General features: G+C 35.9%; 1 protein-coding gene across 1 annotated transcript in view; it reads right to left on the reverse strand.

The window, feature by feature from the left end:
• Positions 1-19280, reverse strand: part of LOC122808156 — a 741660-nt gene that overhangs the window by 241625 nt on the left and 480755 nt on the right. The window contains exon 4 of the mRNA XM_044079129.1: positions 7574-7690. Coding sequence (XP_043935064.1) covers positions 7574-7690 — 117 coding nt within the window. The remainder of the gene's footprint in view (positions 1-7573; positions 7691-19280) is intronic.

Consider the following 19280-nt stretch of genomic DNA (forward strand, 5'->3'; position numbering starts at 1 on the left):
AAAGCACTAACAAAAAATCTCAATGCTTAACATCTACTGCAAAACTATTAAAAAGATGGACTGAGACTTTAAAATTGAAAGATACTTACAACACTATGGATAACTCATTACTATTTTTTCATCAAAATTATAGATTTGGTACCGAAACCAGAATAGACAAATTATACATTTCTCAGGATCTTTATACAAAAATGACATGCATCTCAATAATCCTGTGTATTTAACAGATCACAATTCCCTTGTCAAAAAATGCAAATGGATTTTAAACCATTAACAATTATTTCTAGAATTCTCTTGTATATCGCAAAAATTAAAGAATTCAAGCAATGGTTAATTAGTGAACTTCATTTATTTTTAGATATAAACTACAAGCCAGAAGCGAACATAATAATGGTCTGGGATTCATTAAAAGCCTATATATATGGTAAAACAATTAGTTTGCATAAAAATAAACTTAAAAAAATGGGAATCAGAATTACAGGAACTACAAAACCAATTCTTATACAAATCCATAAAGGACTTCAATTCGATTGGGAACAAAAAGATAACAGAAGATTTAAATAAAAGATATAATGAAATATTAAACCATAAAACTAATTTAGCCATGGAGAGATTAAAAATAAACTCTTATGCTGCTTCTCCAAAACACCTACATAATCTATCTATTAAAATCAATATGCAATCTAAAACTAATGCTATTGTTAAGATCGTACATGAAGGGAAAGGTAAGAAAGTTTTGAAAATAGGGGATATATTGGATGTTTTTAAGTATCATTACACAAGACATTATAAAAACAAGAACATTATAACAGACCAATTAAATTTATAAACTATACACCCTAATGTAAAAGCAATCTCTGAAAACTTACAACAGGAGTTTAAAAAAAAACATTACATACAAAGAAATTACTGAAAAAATCAAAGAGGGTAAAACTGGTAAATTCCCAGGGATAGATGGTTTAATTATATAAGTATACAAACTACTTCCTACAAATATAACCACATTGTTACATAAAACACTTCTTGAAATTCAAACTCATGTACTAATTCCCCCTTTATGGAGATATTCTTTAATCACCCTGATTTTAAAAGAAAATAAAGATTCTAGTCATTGCAGTTTGTATAGACCAATTTCATTACTGAGTAAAGATTATAAAATATGCATGTCTATTATGGTAAGTAGAATAAAAGCTCAAATATCTGAAATAATTAATAATGCCCAAACTGGGTTAATACATAATAGATATACACATGATAATATAAAAAGGATACTGACATTAATTGATTATTTAAATAAAGAAAATTCAGAAGCCTTGATAATTGGACTGGATATAGAAAAAGCATTTGATTTTTTAAATTGGGATTATTTAATTAAACCTATTTGTTGTCCCTCTTTCCTTTATTACATTCATTAAAAAGGTTTACAAAAATAATTTAGCTTATGTTAAAACAGGACCCTTTACTTCAGAGGCAATCCAAATTACTAGAGGCACTAAACAAGGTTGTCCTATGTCACCCATTTTATTTGCATTGGTCATAGAGATACTGGCTATATTAGTACGAAACAATCAAAAGATAAAAGGCATAGATATATATGACCAATATAATTCCAAGGTCATGCTCTTTGCTGATGATGTGCTTCTTACATTATCGAACTCCAAAGAAGTGTTAGATGAGCTAGATTTATTGATAGAGAACTTTCACAAGATCTCAGGATTTCATTTTAATAACCAGAAATCGAAATATATGTTATTGAATAAAAAAAAAGAAATACAAATTGATAAGAATCACATTATGGGCGAGCAAGTCACAACTTTAAGATACCTGTGAATAGAGCTGAGTGGAAATATAGAGGAGATACTGAATATTAATTATAGAAGGGTTATTGATACAATAAATACTCTAGTGAACAAGTGGAATAACTTATTTAAATTTTTTGAAGATAGATTACAACTAATAAAAATGGTACTACTTCCTAAAATGTTGTATTTAGTACAAACGACTTTGTTAATACCTGAGAAAAGCTAACTTAAGGAAGTAACATCCATATTGTTAAGATTCTTGTGGTATCCTAAAAGAAATAAAATTGCATATACTCACCATATCAGACAATGGTATCAGGGAGGAAAATTTTCCCAGATATTGAATACTATATAAGGGCAATTTTACTTAAAACTGTGATAGATTGGATAAACCCTAATTATACATCTAACTGGAAGTTGTTACACTCAATTATAATAAATGAAAGCAAATTGTTAAAAATACTTTAACTATAGATAAGGATAACATATTTATAGTATTCGTTGAGTTTAAATTTACAATATAATTAAACTAAACACACTAAGTTTAATTTAATCAACCATCTTTATGAAACTTTTAGGAAATTTATTAATATGAATATGTATTTAAAGCTTTGGTTCACAATATTAACCCCTTTCAGTATTACTAAGACCTTTCCAGATAGGATTCATAGGGATATATTTACCTCTTGGGAATAAAAAAATGAATATGCTGACAACATTGCATAAAAAACCAGCAAGTCTTAGATATTCAATATATGTTGTCAACTTATAGTTTAAATTCTCATGAATGGTTAATACTTCAGAATATCTTGAAATACTTCAAGGATTTATGTAGGATAATAAGTAACTCTTCTTTCGAAATCCACCCAAATTTATAACTAAATTTTTGGAATTATATATAATAATGAAAATATGAAAATGAAACACTATATATATATATATATATATATATATATATATATATATATATATATATATATATATATATATATATATATATATATATATATATATATATATATATATATAAAAAACAGCTAAATCAGCATATTGGCAGTATATTACTAAAGGATATTCGATACCTTTAACCTCAGAAAATAAATCAAACATACCACTTTCAGTTAAATTAACTTTTTATTCTCAATACTGGAGATTATTTAACTAGAAATACCTACATAGATCCTTCTTAACTCCTGATAACATTTCAGAAATCAATTCTTCTAGTAATGGGTTATGTTGGAGATGTCATCAGACTGATAAAGCTGATTGCTCTCACATTTTCTATGACTGTATGAAAATTAAAGTGTTTTTGGAATGAAATTAATAATTTCTTACAAGCAATTTATACTGACACATTTGGCATGATCAAAGCTTTAATATTATTGAATATAAATGAAGGTTCTTTTATAAATAAACCTAACCTTTACTTACTGTGGACAATACTAGCTATAGCTAGGAAATGCATAACCAGGAAATGGGACTCTACCACAGTGCTTAATAGAGAAGATTTTGTGTCTTTACTAAGAAGACGGCATTAATGGAGGTAAAAAAGAAAGAACTAAGAGTGTTTCCTAAGCCATTAGTCAATGATCCCTGGAAGAAAGTTTTGACATTGATTGACACTTTACAAGTGGAATCAGTCTCCTCATGAAAACAATTGTATCATAAGTTATGTTTAATCATTTTTGTATAACCTTGTTATTATTCATTATTACTCATTTCAGGCTGAATGTAATTACTGTATATTGTTAAATCTATAAATATGTTTGTTAACTGTAAACAAGTATTTCTGTTTTTGTTTGTTATACATTTAAAATAAAAATTATATGTGTAAAAAAGACATTCAGTATTCTTTTATGCTGAAAAAAATAAACATCACACATTTCTTAGTCATGAGAACAACACTCTGACTGCAGATGTACAAGAGAAAAGAGAAAAGTGGAGTCAACTGATCATTAGGTTCCTGCATAGCTTTTTCTGAGAGCCAAGGAGTTAAAGACCTCACCCACTGCCTTTTGACAATTTACTTCTGATTTCACACTCTGACAAATGCTGGAATAAAACTAATAAAGCATCCTCCTGTTTAGAATGAGGAAATAATGTAGTACCTTGCCAAATAAGACTGACATATCCCTAGCTACTCTTGTTTACTTTATGAAGGTTATGTGTTTCCTCTCATGCTGTCTCCCCTTCTCACTCTATTGTACTGTGGCCAGTTCATCCTTGTATTCCTTTCCTCCTCTGTAAACATCTCAGCCTTCTTCATTCTCTCATGTGCTTCCCAGATTCTCATGTCCAACTCAGTTTTTTTTATTTTTAATTTTAACTGTATTTTAGATGCAGTATCTGGGGGCACTCTGAGTAGGTTGTTAGCCACAGGTTGCACAGGCAGTCTCCGTGTCCAGTGGAAACAACTTTGACTGCAGGTAAAGGGGATATTCTATCATACTTATTCAAACTAGTAAGTAAAATTCCTTTTAAATTATAATTTTTGCCCAGCAGTGCCACCAATGTATTGGAATATTCCTGGAAGTAAACCTTGCCCATGTCACAATTACTATGAATACAAATTAATATAACTGCTGTGTAATGTATACTGTAGTGCATTCACCTTGTGGCTGCAAGGTTATGTGCACTTATTGACAGCAAGACTGTTTTGAAGGCTATGAAATCCAGTTTCAATGATATCTCACCACAACAGCTAAAACATTTCATGGACAGACAAACAGGTCTTAAATCCTGTACTGCTGTTACCAAATACTGTGACAGATGGAAGAGGTTTAAATCCCACCACTACCTCCAAATATATATCAATAACAGTGGTATAGGCCTGAAGTCCTCGAACTGCTATAAACAAATAATATGAGGTACAGGAGATATGAAACCTAAATTTGAACCAACACTATCAAACATTATGTTAGATGATGACAGACCTTCAGTGGTTATGATAAATGTACACTAATGCCCTGGATTATAACTGTCATCTGTCACTCTTAAATGAGATTTACACTGTCAGTTGTAACACAAGGTTATAGTTATGAACTCCCCAGAATTTCACACACCTCAGTGTTAGACCAGTGAAATCTACTGAAAGTTTGACACTGATAACCAAGACTTAAATAAACTGCTTTTCACACACACACACACACACACACACACACACACACACACACACACACACACACACACACACACACACACACACACACACAAAATCTCACATATTTATGCAGATTTACTATTAGACACATATATTCATTTATTATTATTAAAATTAATTGTAAAAGTTCAATATGTTTAAAATATTCCACTATAATAAAAGAATAAAAGGATTTACTTTTTTCTGAAAAATATAAGAGCAAAATTAAAATTACAATACCATACCATAAATAAATAAAAAAAAAAGAAAAACACAGAACTATTTGCTAAGCGCAGTAATATCCTTCAGTATGGGCAGTGGGATTATAAGAAAATAATAGACATTCCAAGTCTGGGATGACCGTCTGTGGCATTTTATCTAACTACTCCTTTGAGTGTTCAGTTATTTTCTAATAATTCCCATTTTCTCATGTATTATTGCTTAATTTTAGCATTTACTGGCTGACAGGTTCAGTGCAAACTTCTCCCCCCCCTCCCCCCCAAAAGGAGAGATATCTATTCCAGAGGATTGTAGCCCCCCAAACATCTCCAACGCCCAGGTGAGAACTGCCCTCACTAAGGCAAAAAACACAGCATCCATGGGACCGGATGGTGTCCCCGGCTGTGTGCTTCATGAACTCAACGAGGAATTAAACCCACAGTTAGGACAGCTGTTTAATCTTAGCCTCACCTCAGGATACGTACCCAAGGAGTGGCGACGGCGACTGTGGTCCCACTTCATAAGGCGGTGCCTCCACAGACCCTGGAAATTACCGCCCCATTAGCTTGACAAGCCTTATCTGCAAAGCCATGGAGAGGATCATAATGGAACTCATAAATAAAGACATAGGGAACTTGCAGACTTTGGATCCAACCCAGTTTGGCTTTGTCAAAGGCAGATCCTGCCTCTTAAACTTGGTTGACTTTTTCGAGACAGTCACCAAGGCCATTGATGAGGGAAAGGCAGTCCATACAGCCTACCTCGACCTGGCAAAGGCCTTCGACACAATACCCCACTCAGGTATCATCGAAAAACTCATCAGCTTGAATGTAAACCCATACATCACAAGATGGGTTGCAAACTGGCTAAGCGACAGAACCCACAGGGTCAGAGTTGCTGGAGCCATGTCAGACTCAAAGCCTGTCACAAGTGGTGTCCCACAGGGCGCAGTCCTGGGTCCACTCTTGTTCGGCATCTACTTTTCTGAAGTACAAGCAAACACAGGAGGGTTATGGCTGACAAAGTTTGCAGATGACTGCAAACTGGGCCATAGTCGAAAACACATCTGACACAGATATCCTCCAGAAGGGCCTCACAAAACGGATAACTGGTGCCAGAGCCATGGCCTGAAGTTAAACGCCAAAAATGCATAGTCATACCCTTGGGAAAAACAAGGTTACCCCTAGCTACCATATAGGTGACAATCCACTGAGCACAGAAAAAGTCATCAGGGATCTGGGGACCCAAGTTGACAGTAGTCTTCGTTTGACACTCATGTTGCTAAAGTAGTTAGGAAAACCTTCTATATCGCCCACCTGATCATGAAGGGATTCACATCTAGATCAAGGGAGGTCATCGTCCCCTGTACTCATCACTCATTAGACCTATGATTGAGTACAATGCCCGTTCGAATGTATCTGACCAGACACCTGATGCAGCTTGAAAGGCCCCAAAAGTTCCTCACCAAAAGGATAAAGGGTCTCAAAAATATGTCTTATGCTGCCCGACTGAAAGAACTCCAGCTTTATTCAGTCTCATACCGCTTGCTCAGAGGTGACCTGTGCCTGACATATAAGGCCATGTCAAACCCAGATTTGATGAATATGCTTCACCTCAAAAATCTAGATCCCTCAGAACCACAAGGGCGGAGACTTAAACCTTGACACGGTTATAAATAGAACGTGCTGGAGGGACAGATTCATCACCCAGAGACTCCCTATGCTGTGGAACAAAATCCCGGTACATGTGAGGCAGAGCACCTCGCTGGCCTTGTTCAAGAGGAATCTTGACCAATGGATGGGAGATCGCAGATATACCCCAGGGATTACTTCAGTGTCACTGCTTGACAGAGGCACAGAAAAATGATAGGCATAGTTTTTATTCAAACTAAAGGGGTGGCGAAAGCCACATAACTATGGGCTAGGCTTATAAATGCCCTTGGGCAGATAGCCTAGTATGAACCTATGAACCTATGAACCTAAAGCTATGTTTGTAATGCTTCACTTATGAGATATTGATAAATGAATGATTAAAAAGCAATCGCAAAACATTAAAAGCATATTTCCTCTACAAAGATCTGCATAAGCATTTTTTGCATGAAGGCAAGCCCCCTGAACCTTCCTTCTTGGGGACAAGATTCCTGCAGCCATTGAATTCACACATACTAGTTTAATTGTTACACAATGTCAGTGAAAGTTGAAACTCCTAAATAAAGTACATAGCAACTTCACAAAAACAGTGATCCTATGCTGGTAAAGTATTTAGCTTTTGATCAACAATGTCAACCTTTTGTGTTCAGGGAATTACAACTGGCCCTTGACCACCTTTTGGAACATTTAGTCTACATTTATATGTAAAACTGCATGATTTCTTTATAAACTTTTACAACTGGCCTGTGAAGGGAAAGACTTACTGAGAGCAGAAAATGATACGACAATTGCCAGTATGACAGCAGCCATCAATATGAACACCCCTCTCCAGGATCTCAAGGTCATTGATTTCTTGGTTGTGGATGTAATCCCCTGTGTGACTGTAATCAAAGCAGAAAAGAATATTCAAATGTTATTTTTGGATTGTGATTAACTTTTTATCTAACTTGTGCATTGTGCATTATTAAAAATGTTTTGGTATAAAAGGCAAATTTAATTTATTTATTTGTATTTGTTAAACAGGATAGAGCACTGATCAACATCAGCCTTTTTCAGGCTCATCTTGGGAACATTGTCTGGCTAAGTATCTTGCACAGATACAATAGCCAAATTAAATCAACTCCTGGACTGCACATATTCCCAGCATTTTCTTCCGAGATTTCTCCTTTCCCAACTAGTACTGATGCAAGAGTTTAAGACTTCACTTTTGCTAAGCTGATAAGCCCTGACAATAGTTCCTATAATAGACATGCTAGTATAATTGTTGAAAGGCACATTATTCTTAAGCAACAATAAGAGCAGAGTAAGCTCTTTCATACTAATTTATTTTATGTCACACTTCTTATTCTGAGGTTTCGTTGCTTTCTGTTATAATCTTATACAAACTTAATTTAGAAATGTAATAATCACTGAAAAAGGACATAAAATCACAAGACCTGGTAAAACTGTTGAAGTACATAGGAATTCTTTTGTAAACCATTGCAATGCAATGTTACAGAAACCTGAATCTGGTCTCAGGTGGGGAGTCACAAGTTATTTATTTTTCAGTAGCTGAACAAAAAACATCATAATCTGTTTAAACGTTTTCTCCACAATAAAATCTGTTGTGGTATTTTAGAAGAGCCTAAACAATAAATAAAGCCATTAAAGTCAAAATCACCCTGTGGTATCAGTGTTGGCCATTAAATGACACTCATTTACTTATAAAGAAATCTGTTTTCCCTCATATCACTCAGATTGTAACACCAACAACATACAGACTAAATAACATTATATAATGACAGGTGTTTAAAATAAAAATAGATAAATATGCTTTATTTTGTAATCAAAAGGAGGAAGATCAGAATATGATGGAAATAAACATGCTATATTTTAGTTTGTCAATTACCTTTATAATAAAGCTGGTCAAAAGAGATCAGTGAAGCTTCACAGATACATTACATCTTTGAAATCTACATAATCAGTACTTAACGGATTAATGAAAAAGAAATGAATTTAACAGAAAGCACAATATGAAAGGTGCTTTTGCAGGGATTAACTCAGGGATTTATATATTTCCAGCTTCTTTACAAATGTCGATTTTTTTGAGATATAGCATATAAGAAACAAGCAGACAGGGTTGGCATCTCTACATTCCTCCAAAACACAGTTAACTAGTGGTCTACCCCAGGGTTCAGTCCCTTGGTCACTCCTCTTTGGGATTTACATCTTGGACATCAAAGCAAATGTTAAAGGTTTATGGCTGATCAAATCTGCAGATGACTGTAAACTTGATGCCATCACTAATTCCCTAGAGGACACCAAGATCCTCCAAAAATTTCTGACCTTTTCCATTCAAATACCTGGACTCAAAACCAAGGACTAAAATTAAATATCAATAAATGAATAATAGAATAATTTGGCAAGCATGACTTCCCCTGTAATTATCATATCAATAACACTCCCATGAAAGTTGATTCTGTAATCAGGGATCTGGGAACCTACATAGACAGTGAACTGTCTTTTCATCACCAAGTAATCACTGTTGCAAGGAAGTTCTTTTTCATTGCACAGTTTATATCTAAATGTATGGCATCTGGTTCTAAGGATGTAATCACCTCATTGAACATTGCTCTCATTTGGCTAGTTTTTGAGAATAATGTCCTTACCAGTATGTTGCTGTCCAAACACTTGTCACAAGTGGAAAGGCTACCATGCTTTCTCAATAAAAACGAATAATAATAGTCTGAACCATAAAAACTATGCAGACCATCTCAAAGCCTCGTCCCTCTTCTTGGTACATACAGGTTATTAAGAAGAGACCTCTGCCTTGGATTTAGAACCTCAAAAGTCCCTATCCTATGTAACCTATTACACACTTGTAAGTCCAAACGTAGCAAGAATATCTGCTCAAGGGATCTAAATCTATTTATAACATAAATTGGATGTGATGGGAGAGGTATGTATCACAGAGAATACCACTTCTATGGAACCATGTTCCACACGACATAAAATAAATTACTTCTGTTACTCTATTCAAATGTAAGTTGGATGAAGGTCTAAAAAAACTACCATGGGAATGTAAGGTTAGACTTCTTAAAATCCTCACACAATAATAGTCTTGTATATGTCTATGAATCTATGAACCTGTGTAACATCTTTGATACCAGAGCTGATGCATCTATGTAGCCAAGTGTACACAGAATATATTATGTAGGAAAACTGAGACAGTGTGAGAGCTGCACCAGGACAGGCATGTTCTGATAATGCTGAACTCTTACCAAACTAAAGAACAAACATTTTTTAACAGTGAGTACTGTAAGGAAGTCTTATTTAGCAAATAGTTGCTATGTTTTGTGGACGATTTTTCACCATCTATAAACAAGCTAAGGAAAGGAAGGGACCTTTAAAAGAGCTAGTTTGCAATATGAAAGTTCTCTGCCAGCATGCATTTTACAGCCGTACTTGCCATCAGCTACTAGACCCAGACCATTTAAGGACAAAGCAGAACAACCCTGGCATTTAGGATCATAGGAGGTTACTAGTCTATTGGCCCTAAGGCCCTTATAAGCCTAGCCAAGAGTTTAGCCCATGCTTAGACAAATAAGCACCCAATGCTTCTGTCCAGCAGGGACACAGGTGGAATCCCAGGTTATATTTTCTGTTTCCCATCCAGTTATCCAGGATTTCCAGAGGAAGGGAATAAATGCAAGACAAGAATAATCAACATTCAAGTAATCCATATAAGGCAAGGAAAGGGAGGTGTGGAAGGGGAAGCGGCATGAGGTTAGGTTTAGCTCAGCAAAAGTAGCAAAGATCCTAGAGGCTGAAAAGTCTACAATAGACAGGAAGGCACTCTGCATTTGTGCCTTGAGTAAAGGTAGAAAAGAGATCAGATGTAAGACAAAGTAACAGGCACGTGTCATTAATTAAATGTCATAGAAGTAAGACAGCAGCGAGGTGGCATCAAAGAAAAGCAGACAAACAAAAGATAAGATAGATGGCTAGAAATAAAAGCCCATGGAGATCCAAAAATAGTAAAGACCCTGAATCTCACAATGAATATTACTGGATAGGAGAAGCATCATGAAACTCAGTTGCAGTGTTTATGACTCATCTTCTCGAAATTGCTCAAAATAACGTAGTGGATAAAAAAAAATCAGACACTGGCTATAAATGGCTGAAATAAATGTGCTAAGACACAATAGAATACTTGTTCAAAGAAGTATGTGTCTTGAGATCAGGGTCTAGACCTAAAGAGATTTTAGTTTAATAATATTTCTAGGTGCCACATGCTGCTAGAACATTCCATGTACATTTACAGTAATTACAGTTTGGGTCGGACTTTTATGCATAGATTATCTGTACTATTTCATTGTTTTTGGTATTCCATTCTGCACACTCCTGTTTCTACCCATACAAAGCTGTTTATCTTCTATACTGACACTATGTACTACCATACCTCTCTACCTTCATTCACTAAAAATCATCTCAGAGAGTCAGAAAGAAGACTTTTGATGTTTTACAATATAAGGCCTTTATATACTAGACCCTATATAGCAATCACTAGTAGAACTTTCTGTAGGTTTAGATGAGGTGTTTAGTAAAGTATGTAGTTATAAACAGGCCTGACTTTATGAGGAACATCAAAAATCTATGGAGGGGTAGGCTAAATTGGAGGGCCAGATACACAGCACTATGCTTAAATCAATAATAGTTGAGAGGTTTGTGGACAGCCATCACCATCCATGGAGTTTACTAGGCAAATATGGAATGAAAGTAGATTGCAAGGCCTTTCTTCCAGTAACCATTTGGAATGTCAAGACCCGCTAGTGTGAGTCCCAAAACACAGAGACTGACTGGATGAAAAAAGGACATACATATACAAAGTCCGAGATGGACATTTCTTGGAATATTCCCTTTTCACCAAGGTATGGAGATCTCTGAGTTGGCAAATATATGCTCGACAGGGTGGGAGGCTATTTTTTTTTTTTTTTTTTTAAAGGTGAAGATTAATTTTTTAAATTCACACATGCTGTAGTTTCAGTCTTTTTTTCTGGCTTGTCAGCACTTGGTATTTCAAGTATCAGCATTTTAATAGGGATCCCTTTCTTCCATATCCCACTTACATACAGCTTTTTAAAGTCAACAGTCAAACTACTCCATTTCTTTGGAATGAAGGAGGAATCTAGACTACGTGGAGAAAACCCACATAGTCATTGTGAAGACACAGACTCCGCACAGAAGGCAGTCCAACCGAGAACCCAATAAAAACATTTTTTGCTGTCAAGCAACAAAGGAAATCATTGTGCCACTGTGATGCTCACTCATGTTTTAGGTTATGGCATTTTCAAATATTAGAACTCCTGCAGTAATATAAGATAAGTACAGTGCTCAGGCAAATTAAGAAGTATTTAATTGATATTTATGAAACTTGAACTGTATGATCCTAGGATGAGAAGAATTACAAGTAAGTGAGTCCAGAGACCATATGCACCTTGCCAGGCCCACCATCATGATATGCCCCATGCTGAGAAGAGCAAAACAGGTTTATCAAGGGATAAATTTACATGTACCCATGCAGTCTCCGAGGTTTGATTTGAAAGATGTAAAAGTGTTAAGTTGCATAACACGCAGGGGTAATTTTTTGCACAGGTGACATAAACTTTGGGTAATAAATCTACCCACTAGAGTGTTTTATTTATATGTTAGTAGAGGATTAAATCTTTAGTTCTGTATTTGTTTATATAGGTTTATAGGTGAATACTAGACTAACAGTACTGAAGGGATTTTTTAAGCCTAGCCAATAATCCAAGGTGAGAATCAAACACTGTAGCTCGTGTTTGTGAGACAAAACCTTTGCCAGTTATGCCAAAGCTCCCAGCAGCAGGAGATATGGAGATGTAAAAGTTAAAACGTAGGTTGCAGCCATAATGACACCTATGCTAGACAGAGATCTCCAAGAATGATCCTGTAAGATACCGAGTGCAGGGAAAGTGGTTTGAGTGTGTGCAGGTATCTAAGGGCTTTTAGGCCAGTAGTCTTTTTTGTTAGGAATATCTGCAGTCTTTCTATTTGCTTCATTTGTTTTGATTGCTACACGCATATGTACATACTAAAGATGGACTTCTGGTCTAATCAGAGCTGCTCACAGAGGAATGATAGCTTCTTTTGATCTGGAGGATATGCTTTTAGATATTAGCTATGTTAACTAGAAGGATTTTCTGACTACTGTACCTACATGAGTTCCAAATTTGAGGGCTTTTTGACCCAGATATTAAGTTCCTGGATTACTTTGTCAGTCTGAAGTGTGGAAATGGAACCAGAGTACATTGAGGAGGAAAACTATTTTAACAAATATGATAACACTACATTTCTTTGCAGTTAAACTTTTTTTTTTCCATTCACCACTACTTTGTGAAGGATACTTCTTACTGTAATAATCAGCAGGTTGTTTTTATAATTACACCCAACATGAAGTCATTAGCAAATATGTTAGCCATAGGTGAGGATCATTGGTTTGGAGGACATATATATAATATATATATATATATATATATATATATATTTATATATATAGAGTTCCCCTTCATAAGCCTGAATGTTCATAAGCTCGAAATTCATAAGCTCGAGACCAAAAGCCTGAAAACTCAAAAGCCTGAATCTCAAAAGCCTGAAAACACAAAAAATACACATACTGACTTTAATGTCGCTTAGCTATTCTTAGCCCTGTAGTATAAGGTTACGGGTTGGGTTCAGGTAAGTGTGCGATTGTTTTTACTTTAGGGTTAGGGGCGGGTTAAGTGAGTTAGGGTTAGGGCGCAGGTTAGGTGTGTGTGCGATAGTGACAGACTTTAGGGTTAGGAGCAGTTTAGGTGAGTTAGGGTTAGGGCGCGGGTTAGGTGAGTGTGCGATAGTGACGGACCTTGGGGTTAGGGTTTGGGTTAAGGTAAGTGGGTAGATAGTAGTGTCTTTGTATTGGCATATTAGCATTATTTGTGTTTTGAGGCTTTTGAGTTTCAGGCTTTTGAGTTTTCTGGTTTTTGGTTTCAGGCTTATGAATTTTGAGCTTATGATTATTCAGGCTTCTGAAGGGGAACTATATATATATATATATATATATATATATATATATATATATATATATATATATATATATATATATATGGATCCACTTTGTAATTTCGAAAAACTGAAATCCCAAATTTCAATATTTTGAACTTACAAAGTCGAACACTCACATTTCCGAAACTGGCAGAAGCTCGAAATTCATAATACCGAAGTACCAATATTTTGAATTTTGGCTTCTGGTGGTACGGAATGTGGATGTTTAAGTTTTATTTTGGTATGTTTTTGTTTGTTAGTATGTTGGTTAGGGGTTTAGTGTGTGTATGTGTGTGTTGTGACTGTTGTGTGTGTGTTTGAGGAACTGTAAGATGTGTGTGTGTGTGTGTGTGTGTGTGTGTGTGTGTGTGTGTGTGTGTGTGTGTGTGTGTGAGTTTTGTTTGCGTTACTGTCTGTGCGATCTCTGAGTTAGAATATATAAGAAGGGGGGTGTGGAGGGTGCAGGGAGGCTTTCCCCCCTGCTTATATGTAGTTTAGATTAGTTTGTTTGATTGTAGGGGGGAGTTTTGTGTATGTTTATGTGTGTGCTGTATGTGTAACGTGAGTGCGGGATTTTGAAATTCGCGGTTGTGTGTTTTCGAGTTTGTGAGTTTTGGTTGGGTTTTCGGCTTTGTGGTTTCGGAATACTGAAATTCAGGATTTCAGTATTTCAAAATTAGAAAGTGGACCCATATATGTATATATATATATATATATATATATATATATATATATATATATATATATGTGTGTATAATCTATATATATATATATATATATATATATATATATATATATATATATATATATATATATATAGATATATATATATATATATATATATATATATATACATATATGTATATATATATATGTATATATATATATATATATAAATATATATATATATATATATATATATATATATATATATATATATATATATATATGTATACACATATGGAATGACTACGGAATACTAAAATTCGAGATTGCAGAATTGCAAAACTTAAAAAAAAAGTAAAACATACAACAAACTATTCTAATGTGTATGCGGGGGGGGGTAAGTCCCCTGCACCCCGCACACCCCCTGCAACTTAAATATACAAACTCTGAGATTGCACTACAGTAGAGTGAATGGCAAAGTTCCTGTTTTGCACTGTATGGCAATCCACATTCACTATGTTTGACATTCCACAATCTCGAGAGTCCGGTCCTCGGGATTCAGACTTTCGGGGTTGTGGAATTTCTGTATTATATATATATATATATATATATATATATATATATATATATATATATATATATATATAGATATAGATATGTGTGTGTCTAGGACACATGCTCGACTAGCATATGTCCGAATCACAAAACATGGAACACACATACACGAAAGTGCTTAACATCAAAAAGCGCTTCCATGTATGTGTAGTTCAAAAAAAAAAATAAACATTTTTGCAGGGGGGCTTCAACCCCCTGCACCCCCCACACCCCCCTACATCATTATTCTCACTCTCAGATCGCACTACACTGGGGAAAAGGGAATTTTATCTAACCTGCACTGTAGTCCGATCTAAGAAACAGGCACACATACACAGAAGCAATGTTTTGTGATTCGGACATATGCTAGTCGAGCATGTGTACTAGACCCATATATATATATATATATATATAAATATATAAATATCTATATATATATATATAGATATATATAAATATCTATAGATATATATATATATATATATATATATATATATATATATATATATATATATGGGTCTGGGTTACAACATCGACAGATGACAAGACCGACAGAAATCACCGGCCAGAGGATCGACGGATGAAAACACCGACGCGGAGAACACCGACATGGGAAAGGATGTGTAAGTATGCGGTAGTGATGGATGTTAGGGTGCGAAAGGTAAGTGTGCGATGTTGACGGTCTGTAGGGTAGGGGTGGGTTAAGTGAGTTAGGGTTAGGCCGGGTTAGGTAAGGTGCAGTAGTGAATTTTTTGGGTTAGGGGCAGGTTAAGTGAGTTAGGGTTAGAAGCGGGTTAGGTAAGGTGCAGTAGTGAATTTTTGGGTTAGGGCGGGTTAAGTGAGTTAGGGTTGGGGCGGGTTAGGTTAGTGTGCGATAGTGATGGACCTTAGGGTTAGGGTTTGTTAGGGTTGTGGATAGTTGTGTATGTAAGGTTTAGTGTTTGTTTGTTAGGATTTAGGTGTGCTTGAGTTGTGTGTGTGGTTTTTGGTCAGGGAATTTGTTTTGTTTATTGGTTGTTGTGATGATGTGTTGAGTGTGTGCGGTGTCGTGTTTGTGAACTGTCGATGATGTGGTGTCGGTGATGTCGTTGTCGATGTTATGTGCTGTCGATGTTATAACCTAGAACCCTATATATATATATCTATATATATATATATAGAGAGAGAGAGAGATATGTATATATATATATATATATATATATATATATATATATATATATGTTTAGAGAGAGAGGCTAGCCATACTGGAGTGTAAACCTTGGCTTTAAACAATGTCACTGTTGAAGTGACACTGTGACGCCATGTACAAAAATGGAAAAAAGGGGTTGGGGATGGATGGATATATATATATATGGTTCTACCTGACTTCACCGAAACACCACAACACCGACAACGCAATCACCGAAACCACATAACCGACAGTACAAAAACACGAAAATCCACATGCCCGACAACGAAATAACCGACGGTACACAAACACGAAACCTTATACACTTCACACACCACAATCAACAAACAAAACACATTCCCCATCCAAAAACCACATACACAACACAAGCACACCAAAATCCTGCAAACCCACACTAAACCTCACATACACAACTACCTACAACCCTGACCCAAACCCTAACCCTAAGGTCCGTCACTACGACACTTACCTGACCGCTCCTAACCCTAACTCACTTATCCGCCCCTAACCCAAACACAATCACTACCGCACACTTACCTGACCGCTCCTAACCCTAACTCACTTATCCGCTTCTAACCCAAACACAATCACTACCGCACACTTACCTGACCCGCTCCTAACCCTAACTCACTTATCCGCCCCTAACCCAAACACATTCACTACGCACACTTACCTGACCCGCTCCTAACCCTAACTCACTTAACCCACCCCTATCCACACTTACCTTACTCGCACCCTAACGTCCGTCACTACCGCATACTTACACAGCCTTTTCCCATTTCGGCATCCTCAGCGCCGGTGCTTTCATCCGTCGGGTCGGTCTTCTGCACTGTCGATCTTCTGGGTCCCGTCGCGTCGGTCTTCTGCACTTCGCTCTTCTGGCTCTCGATTTCGCTGTCGATGTTCCGGCGTGTCGGTGAAGTCAGGTAGAACCACATATATATATATATATATATATATATATATATATATATATATATATATATATATAGACAGATAGATATAGATATATAGATATATGTGTGTGTGTATGTGGTGTGTGTGTATATATATATATATATATATATATATATATATATATATATATATATATATATATATATATATACACACACATACATCATAAAGGAAATGTGCCAGCACCGAGCCCTAAAATGCATCTAATTAGCCTCTTACTTCGGCCTTCCACCTTTACAGTATGAATTCTGCCTTTCAAACCATTTGCTACCCAGATTACTTCATAAGGGTCAGTGTTTAGGGTTCTTAGCTTGTTTAAAGTGCAAGCATGAAGGATCGTGTCAAATGCAGCCAGATCCAAAAAGACTTTGTGGTTGGAATGGCTACTATCTACTGTCTGCATGACTTTCTTGATGACATTTATTAAGTAGAGAAGACAAAATCTCTCTTTGACAAAACCAGACTGTCAGGAGTCTAGCTGAATGAGGTTTGTGATACTGAAGTTTAAGAAATCAGATATGAAAAAAGTAAGTGCCATAAGTCCCAATAACTTGATGTCCTGTAACTACTTAGCCCTCCCAAAACCCTATGTTACAAAACTGTATTGCCCTACCAGAATCCTAACTCTAACTTGAAAACTCCCTTCCTCCTCCCCATATGCATAACCCCCCCTCCTAATCCCTAACACTGACAGCTCTCTCACTCTCTAACCCTAAAACTTCCTTCCTTCTGTCCGTATACTGTACCTAAACAAACTTCCTACTGCCTAACACTGAGACTGACTTCTCACTCTCTAACCCTAAAACTCCTTTATTGCTCCCTAGCACTCAGACACCATTCCTGTTCCCTAAGCTTAAAATCTCCCTTCCATTCCCTAATCCTGAAATCCCCCTCCCACTCCCTATAACTAAAATCCCCTTCCTAACCCTTGTACTAACTTGCACTTACTCATCATGGCTGCAACACTTCCTTTGCTTGAACTTGAATAATGTGTTTGGGGAAGGTGAATCAGCTGCTTTCCTGAACTCAAGTTAGTGTGAGCACATGATGTAAGCGGCAGCCTATCTGAGCTATAAGACACACGAGTCCCTTTCTTCCAGACTCAAGTACTTGTCAAGCACCCATTTTGCAAATTACACTAGGGAGGCTATTAGGTCTATCTGGAGTCTGCAGTTTGGCCATCTTTGTGACATCACAGCAGCATTTTTTCCATTGTTTTTGGACAGATCTCATGGGAAAATGTAGGTTAGCTGGTTCAGAAAAGATTCTACCAGGGCAGATTGGGTACTACTTATTAAGGAAACCAGGTAAAATGTCGAGTGATGAACATTGTATGTTTGGCTTTAAAGAATACTATTAGGACATATTTCAGGGGTGCAATAGATGTAAGGATTTGTGAATATTCAGACAGCTCCTGAACAGTGTTGGAGCTGATATGATTAGCTGAATACACTGATAGGAGTTATTTCTTAAATTCTGAATATAACTACTTAAGTTTTATTGTTATCCTTGACATCATATAGCAGTATTAGATCATGTTTGGCTTCGGTCTTCCTGCTGGCAGCTTTTAGTTCCTTGCTAATTTTTATTTAGACTTGTGGATCATCAGAGTGGTTTACTCCTAAACTTCCCATTATATTTTTTGTCCAAACAGAGATGGGTAACTCTAAATCCAGGTTGGAAGAGAAGTCTGTAGCACAGGTAGCAGTTGAGGTTGCATTTGGATCAATAATGTTACAAGTAAATTATAAACATGTATCATAGAATTTGTGTAAGTTTGCACATTTTACATCCTCAAAGTCAGATGTGTCGATTTTGGATGTGCGTGACACTTTAAGGGAAAAGGTCGCAAGTTTCTTGTCCAATTTAACCAGACAGGAAAAAATAAAAGCTTTAGTAACTATAAAGAAGTCACGAAATATGAGGACCTTGCCATGTTTTGTATGAACTATCCTGTTCCAAGTTGACACACACTGGACAGA

The sequence above is a fragment of the Protopterus annectens genome, chromosome 8.part0, assembly GCF_019279795.1.
Source record: "Protopterus annectens isolate FY-2018-M chromosome 8.part0, PAN1.0, whole genome shotgun sequence".
In the NCBI taxonomy this organism is placed as follows: Eukaryota; Metazoa; Chordata; order Ceratodontiformes; family Protopteridae; genus Protopterus; species Protopterus annectens.